The sequence below is a fragment of the Poecilia latipinna genome, unplaced genomic scaffold, assembly GCF_001443285.1.
Source record: "Poecilia latipinna isolate Pla-1442-1.1 unplaced genomic scaffold, P_latipinna-1.0 Scaffold1642, whole genome shotgun sequence".
NCBI lineage: Eukaryota > Metazoa > Chordata > Actinopteri > Cyprinodontiformes > Poeciliidae > Poecilia > Poecilia latipinna.
Genome location: NW_015114258.1, coordinates 96379 through 105158, shown reverse-complemented (window position 1 = coordinate 105158; position 8780 = coordinate 96379). Strand labels below are relative to the sequence as shown.

General features: G+C 34.5%; 1 protein-coding gene across 2 annotated transcripts; it reads right to left on the bottom strand.

Annotated features, from left to right (window-relative positions):
* Nucleotides 1-3684: 3684 nt before the first annotated feature.
* Nucleotides 3685-7730, bottom strand: mrps16 (mitochondrial ribosomal protein S16). Of its 2 annotated transcripts, none has more exons than XM_015059615.1 (4): nt 7561-7730; nt 7348-7371; nt 6419-6685; nt 3685-5658 (listed from the first exon to the last, which is right to left on the bottom strand). In XM_015059615.1, the coding sequence occupies exons 1-4, from the start codon at nt 7607-7609 to the stop codon at nt 5522-5524; spliced, it is 477 nt and encodes a 158-aa protein (XP_014915101.1). In that variant the 5' UTR covers nt 7610-7730; the 3' UTR covers nt 3685-5521. The 2 variants fall into 2 exon arrangements, with proteins under 2 accessions (XP_014915101.1, XP_014915102.1); XM_015059616.1 differs by having other exon boundaries at nt 7348-7382; nt 7561-7725.
* Between the last annotated feature and the right edge of the window lie 1050 nt (nt 7731-8780).

The following is an 8780-nucleotide window of genomic DNA, read 5'->3' as shown; positions in this document are numbered from 1 at the left end:
ATAAGTAATTAAAAAAAGGCTTAAAATACATTTTTAAGGTTTTAAAATATGGAAAGTACAATACAAGGTACAACATAGGAGACAATAAGAACCAAAAGTCTATAGCCAAATGTTTAAAGCCAATAAAACATTTGACCCAAGTACTAGATCTCTTCTGTTTTATTAGTGATGGTAGCTGGTAAATATAGTTTGTTATTGATCTGGTTCCCACCCTGAGCAAACTCTTTCTGTATTATATCACTGCAGAGGTTTTCCGGGTAGTTCTCTCACTCACTCACACCCTGGACTTGATTGAAAAGGTGTGAAAAGTGTGAGGACAAGTACATTATTATCCCATTATTTGTCTCGGAGATAATTGTTTTTACAATGTCATTGTCAGACATTATCTCAAGTTTAAAAAGAAATGTATATAAAAGTGCATTTTCAGTAAATTGGACAAAGTTGGCATGTGATCAAAAAGGCAAATGGAAATTTCCCTCCGACTTAGTTCCTTACAGATTTGTGATAGTATGAAACAATCACTGATTTATTTTGGTATAAACATATTTTTTTTACAATGTCAGTAATCTATTCTTGTTGATTAATATGCTCTCTCCCTTATGCAATAAATTAAAATTCAAAAAAGCAAACTACCAATAACTACACAATAAATACAATTCATTATGAAAACTTTCCCTTCCTTCAGATGTTTAAATGACATACTGGTTTTGTCATGTCTAAATAAATCTAAAATGGAAGTTCACTGAAGTCTACTCCCTTAGTTTTGCTCATCAATGCATTTAAATTGTTGTTGGTTTTAAACACTAAATGGTTGATTAGGTAAAGTGAAGATAGGATAAAAAGTTTCCCCCCAGGTCAATATTTCCTAAGCTGTTGTTAAAACAGACATTATACTTTTACCGAATTTTTATCCCAAGTAAAAACAGCTTAAAAACTCATGTGATACAAATATAATGTTTTAAAGTTAATCTCTGGCATGCATAGATTAAGTAAACTTTTTAGTAGATGTATTCCCACATCAAAATACATGACAAAAATTGAGTTCTGGCCATTTCAACCCTTCACATTTTCATTTTTTACGCTGTCAGGAGTTTCGTCCTCATCTTCTTCAGGCCTGAAACTCCCAGCCACAACAAAATGTTTCCACACTAACTACGAATTAATTCAAATCTTCCAGGGAAAGTATTGCAGGAGTTTCTACAGCTAAAGATTAAGAGTATTTTTACTATGTTCTACTCATCGTCCTCTGTAAGGACATGTTGTTACCTGAGCCCAATAAATAACATTAAACAGCAAGAGATCACTGAGAAGTTACAACACATCAGAGTCTAAAATCTGTCACATCAGAACCAAAATAAAGAGAAAAACCTTGGGATCCAATCTTTTTAATTCAATTTTTTGAGTATTTTACAACCCCTTAACTCCACCATTTATGAAAATACTTGACGACACCAAAATTAATGTCATGTAGCAGATGGACTAAGGAAATTGGTACAAAACGAAACATGTATAAAATATCTGTTGATGTATTTTGGTCCCAAACTGAAAGCTCGGGTCACATTCTTCTCTCACCTATACAATATTATGTGTTTTGTCAGTTTTTATTTGGTCCCCCGTGTGTTTTTTCACCCTCTTGTTCCCTTTTAGAAGTACATCAGTAAGCATAATTTTCAGAATCTTTATATATTTACTCTTTCTTCCATCTGAATTTATGTTTCACCTCTTTCACTATTTACAGATCAGTCTTTGTGACTATAGATTCTCATTGGTAACAAGGAGAAAATATTCTTGGACCTAAAAAATAACACTTTTTCTTTGAGTGTAAATTTAATCTCTGCATTCCTTACACTCTGATAATATACACTGTGAACATTTATTTGTGTATGATAAGTAATAAATAATCTTTTCTACTTCATTCTTCCATTCTGGGTCCCTTATTAGTATGCATGTGTGTACATCTATACATGTGGAAGTTTTTTTTTTATATACCCCTGCTGCTCCTGGCACCTAGACTTGTTTGCGACCATGTAGTTATATATTCTGTTACACATTCACTCTTGAGGGGATTATGCTCATTTTCTCACTCTCAATTTCAGCTGCAACTTGGGGGCAGATAGGTCCAATCCCATTTACATGCAAATGTTGAGGTTCTTTGCTTGCTGGATGTTTCTAAAGGGGGATCCTTCCTATAGAACAGTGTTTCCCAAACCTGGTCCTCAAGGCACACTGACCTGCATGTTTAAGATGTTCCCCTGCTTCAACACACCTCATTCAGCTGATTCCAGTTCAGCAAACACCTCCTAATTGAAATCACCTGTGCTGAAGCAAGGAGACACCTAAAACATGCGGGGCAGTGTGCCTTGAGGACCAGGGTTGGGAAACACTGCTATAGAATTTGACTAGAATGTCTCCAGAAACTTCCACTTTGATTTTAACATCCACTTTGATAACAGGTAACAGCTCAAGATTTCAGAGTTGTCACCAGGACCGTGTACCAATGGGTCCAGCTGATAGGAGCCCCCTTAGATAACATAAAAAAGAATGGATGGATGAAAAGCTACAAGATGCAAGATGAAAGATTTGGGGGGGTTTGCGATGCTGCACCATCACGGACATTTTGACAATTGAGTTCTGGCCATTTCAACCCTTCACACTTTCATCCTTTTCAAAGTATTGCAGTAGTTTCTACAACTAAAGATTAAAAGTAATTGTCTATGTTCTAGTCATAGTTCTCTGTAAGGACGTGTTGCTGAATGAGCCCAATAAATAACACTGAACAGCAAAAGTCCACTGTGGAGTTACAGAGCTTTCATCACAGTCTATAATCTATCATATCCGTCAGCTGGTCCAAACAAGGATCAGAAACAAAGGGAAAAAGTGTGGGATCCAAACTTTTTAACTCAATTGTTTGAGTATTTTACAACCATTTCACTCCACCATTTATGAAAATACTTGACTACACCAAAATTAATGCCATATAGCAGATGGACTAAGGAAATGGGTACAAAACGAAAGAAGGATGGGATGAAATGGTTTCATTAGTACAAATTGTAACCCAAGATAGGGTTACAGTTTGGAAAAGAGGCCAACTGACACAGCCAAACCTAAAAAAAAAAAAATCAACGGAGCGTAGAGAGCAACATTCCTGCATATCTGTACGTACGAGTCAGTAAATAGAGAGGAACCTCAACTTGTATTTTGGCCTTTGAGGGACTTCGTAGATAAAAAGAAACACATTATTTGTAATGTTCTGTAACCTCTGTGTGCCACTGCCCGTCTTGGCCAGGATTCTCTTGCAAAAGAGATTTTTATCTAGGTGGGATTGAAATTAAATTTAAAAACTGTTATTGTGTAAACAGGTTGAGATCACAGCAGCCAGTATTTGTATCTTCATCCTTGTAGTTTATGTTTTTGCAATCTGTGCAGGGACAATTTCTACTAACTCGGATATTATTTCACAGTTGTTCTTAGATACTGACAGCTGGTCTTGGTTTGAAACCTTTAAGTTGAATTTGTGTAAAAATTATAACCAAAGCAGGTAGATAATAAAATAGATTTTAAAATATTGAAACAAAGCTTTACCATATGATGCAAACATTTTCTTTTTCTCAAAAATATAGATTTTATTTATTGACTTTTACAATTGTTTTCTGTTTTTTTAATTTCAATACAGAAACAAGAGGGAAGTTTTCATGACTTTTATTGAAATAACATTTTACTCAACATATTACAGTTATTTAATTCAGCGTCTGCTCCATAAATAGGTTATTGAACATAATGATCTCAGTCAGTGTAATAAATTATATCAATAGCAACAAAAAGAAAGGAGCTGTGACAAGGTGAAGATGGTCTTTGACTGACGTCTGAAGAGGTTTTGGTAAAGTCATCCACGCCTCTCTTTGCTTTTTAGAAAATCATTGCTAAAATGTCACAACAGGAAGTCTCGCTCTCTCTCTAAGCTGTGTCATTATTGACTGTAATAATGTTTAACAATGACTATTATTCAACACTATTAAAGCTATAACTTAATTATGGAGACTCAAAGGGACTTTTGTCACACATGTGCTAAAGTAAGTCATGAAATTATGAATGTACTGAGATTCCTAAACCTGGCAGTCGGCCATTAACTCCCAGTTATGCCAGTTTATCAGCAGCTTCTTCTCTTATGACGAACTGGTTCCTGGTAAAGCGTTGGGTTAATTTTAGTTGGTTGAACAGTTAGTTTCAAGGAGGGTTTATAAAGTTTAACTAAAGGCAACCTTTAAAAAACTCCTCATAAATTTATGAATTATAAACCAAAGCACATTTTGCCACCATTGAAGAATGTAAGACTCAAATTACTGAATGTCCACAACTTCTCTAAACCTGTTTTCATTCCTAATTTTAGCTTTCAATCACTACCATTTCTCACAACTATAACTTCTTCTTATGAATGCAAAGGATGAAAGCAAGGCTCACCAAAAGCAAAACACAAACACAACCTCACTGATGGCATTTAAGTCTTACTGTACTGTTAAACTCCAGATGTTTCTTTGTTTAACCAGGAACTGATTTTGCTTTTCTCTAGTGGTTATTTAGATAAGATTTTTTAATGCAACATTGTTTAATGTCTTATCCCTGCTCATATACATATAGATAACTATCTGGAGGCCCTACTTCTTCACTCTACTTCATAAGCTAAAATCTTCAGCATTGCAATGACGAGACATTACTTTATTCAGAGAATACCAAAGAACTAAAATAGGAAACACTCAGTTAAAATGGTCTTATTTGAATTAGCTCTACAAGCTATGAATGCATGTAGAGTTAATTTTTTTTAAAAATGTTTCCAAGTTTTGGCTTTGTTCTTAATTTTTAAATAAATACATTATAATGAATTAGGTTTCTGCTCAGGAGGCGGCAGAATGTACCTTCTACCCGTATATTTAGTCTTTGCCAGAAGCAATTTAAGTTAAACCTTTTATGTAAACATTTAAAGTTCATAGCAGGTGAATCAACATTTTACTGTGACTGTAAACTGACTTCAGCAGCCACTTCTGTCAGTGATCGCAATCTAGTTTAGTGTTGTCTCAACTCTCAGAAAAATAGTGAAGGGTGGAGTTTTTATTCTTAAAAAGATTCAGTGATTCTTAAAATGACTTGTGTGTTTGCCATAAACTCCATCTACAAACACAAACTTTGACATGGCTCCAATGTATAAACCAAAAAGACATAGTATGAGACAAAGGGGTTTTGAGTGAATTTCAAAAGGGGGAAAAAGTTTTTAGTAAAAACATGCATAGCCTTGCAGTTATCACACATTTTTTTAATAGTAAAAAAAAAAAGAACCAAAAGATACAGCCTTTGTCAATCCACAATCAACTGTTGATTTTTTTTTTCCAGCATTTTGATTGGTTGACACTTTTGAAGAAGTTTGTTCTTCAAGACGTTAGATCAGTTGCTTTGAGCAGTCCACCAAGAAAGAGAAAACGTGTATTTCTAAGTTTTCTTTCAAAGTAACAGCAGCTTCCCTTTGATCCGATCACACGTCAGCCTGTTTCTGCTCCTCCTGCTGAGGGTCCTCTGTCCCTGCAGCAGTTTCTGCCAGCTTGGCCTGAGCTCTACGACGCTCTGCCTCCGTTACCGTCATGGGATGGAGGGGGAAAAATCCAGACAACCCTGTGAACGCGAGAAAGAAAACACGTTTTTTAAACTTCAGAAGCAGATACAGCCCGGCTCATTCACAGTGCCTTGCAAAAATATTAATGCTACTAAAACTTTCTATGGATTTACTCATGTTCCAGGTACAAACCGCAAAGTATTTTAGGGGTGCTTCATGAATTAGACCAACCTCAAAGAAGTGAAAGTAGGGAAATTATACATAGCTTTACTTTATTTTTATTTTACAAATAAAAATGACTCAAGTATGGAGTACATTTGTATTTGGCAATAACACCAAGAAACCCTAATCCACTGGTTCATGTCTGTCAATATGAATTAACATTTAACACGTCAAAAAGTGTGTCATGAGGAGGAATAAAAAACACTTAAATTTGCATAACCAGCCAAAGTATTAAAAGTATGATTTATAGTCATGAAAATACAGCATTTAGTTTCATCCAAATCTGCGCTGATAGTTTCTTGAACTTTGTTTCTCCCTTGACCTTCAACAAATCTTTGAATCAAAGCACATTATCAAGGTGCTTCAGGTAATGTCGAATGCACATAAATATTTGAGAGGTAAATATGAAAAGAAATTAAAAAAAAAAAACTCAAAAAGAAGAAAATAAAGTAAAGAACTTCACAGCAGTTTGTAAGGTGCAGGTGCTGCTAAAAAGTTAGGTAAGGAGTTATTAAAAAATTCCTCATGAGTTAACTGAACAAAATTGTGTAATCCTGTCACAGGCTACAATTCGTGTCAAGGAAAGTGATCACACACCTAGAAGTTTGGCCACCGGTTTGGTCAGGTGCGCACCGCAGCCGATCCAGTACTTGATCCGGTCGAAGTTGAAACCAACAAGCTTCTCGTTGTAGATGTTAGGGAGCGGGTCGAAGCTGCCCAGCTGCTCGATGTATTTACCATCTCTTGACCTCTTGTTGTGAGCCGCCACGATGCGATAGAAGGGTCGGTTGGCTTGTTTGTGGCCTGCGAGGGCGAGCCGGATGACGACGTAGCCGTTGTGGTATCTCTTCAAAAGGTGGGACGCTGCATGAGGCCATCAGGACAAAAAGAACCATCAGAGGAAAACATGCTGCTGCTGCTTCTTCTGAAATAAACTCATCGCATCAGTGAGATATGGCAAACTTCCACTGATAAAAAATAACTTTCATCCAAACAAATTAGAGTTTAGATTCTATTTAAAATCATTTTTTTGTAGAAAATGTATTTGGATCAGTGTAAATTAAATAATGCACATCTTTTTTCTTTTTTTCTTTTTTGCCAACAGCTACAACTTTTGATACTAATTTCTATGCATATTTGCTGATTAACTACTTCAAAGGTAACAGATGAGAAATAAAAGGATAAAATCAACCGTTTCTCTTCAACACGTGCAACAAATGACAAATATCCTCCAACAAGATGATGAAAACAGAAAATTTGCTGCTTTTTCTGTCTTACTGAATGTTAGTTTCTTGTCTTAATTATGAATTCCCAGAGTTATTTTAGAAATTTATTTGATAAGGAGATTACCAACTGACTGATCAAAGCTGTAAGATGTTACTGATTTTATGTGAAATTATGTAAATATGACAGGTGCTTGACGAAAAACTAGCACATGTCAAAATAAAGACTTGGTTTATAGCTTTTGCACAGTACCTTCGTAACTTTCTTCTATATTCAAAAAGGAAATTAAATGTTATACTCACATAAATGCACCATGATGAAACACCCTGCAGACACGCTTAAACGGACATAAATGTTGAGATAACTATATTAGTATGTAGTTTCCTCGGCTTAAACTGAAAGAAAACTGTGCAAATGTCATTGAAAATCGCAAAACTGCGGTCCAGTTGATGCTAAGCTAGTTTGAAGTGTAAGATAAAGAAATGAGAAACTTCTCAGGACGGAGAATGACCCACAGATGATAGTCACTGTCTTTTCCTTTCGATGTTTCGCTCTACTGTTCATCGACCTGCAAATATTACCGAAATGTTTTCTGCCTAACAAGAGAGTGTGACATTTGTCAGGGCGCAGCCATGTTTAACCGGATGTTACGCAGCAGCGTCGTTGTTCCCTATTCTTGACGCCAGATGGCGCCATGGGACCGTTGACCACTGAAAGCTTCAATTTTGTAGATTGATGTAGAAATTCAAGATTTTGTAACGTCGCTACTCATTAATCGAGCTGAAAAATCCAACTTCACGTTTCTCTGTGATATTCATGAGTTTTATTTATTTATTTATTTTTTTTCAATTTTAGTTAAAGAAAAAAAAAACCTAAATAAATATATATTTAAAAGAAGGACAATGATGAATTTTGGAAGTGGAAATTCTAATAGTTGAAACAAGAATTAATAAAATAGGAAATGTTTTTTATAATAACAAAAACCTACTACAATATTATTCAAATTTTTACATTACAATATTGGCCAAACATTTGATGATTTCCCCAGGAATAGGTAAATTGAAAGTTATTTGTTGCAAACACAATCTTCTAAGCTTTGGGCTATTGTAAAAATTGGTTACATAGTTTTTGCTAATTTTGCAAAAGATTAATGCTAAATTTATATATATAGCAATTAATTTTTAGGCAATCAATAATATTGTAGACTGGTTTTCAGTTCATTTCGGATTATGTATGCACCAGTCTATAACAGAACAACTTTATGTAAAAAAAAAAAAAAAAGTTTTTCTATCCTTTGCTTGATAATCTGAATCAATCAAATTTGTCCCATTTGTATACCAAAAGATGCATTTTATAAACAAGGATGATTTCAGTTAGTAATCAAGTTAAAACTTTGCAATCAAAATTATTTCCCTTTTGTGTTGAAGTAGTTTAGTTTGTGGGATAAAAAAAAAGAATATTTACTTAATTTATCTGTGTTTTATTTGCAGTGCAGTGTCCTCAAAGTACAAAATCAAACATTACTGATGACGAACTTCTACAATCTGTAAAAACATATACTTATAGGTAGAAGACTGAATATATATATGAACTCTATAGCTTTTAGCTATATGCTATCACAAATAATGTGATATACATGTTTTATTAATGTCAAAATGATCAATAATGTTATTGTTGCTTTTCAGTTTAAGAATAATGACTGCTTAATTTAAATTGTATATATAATAACAATAGC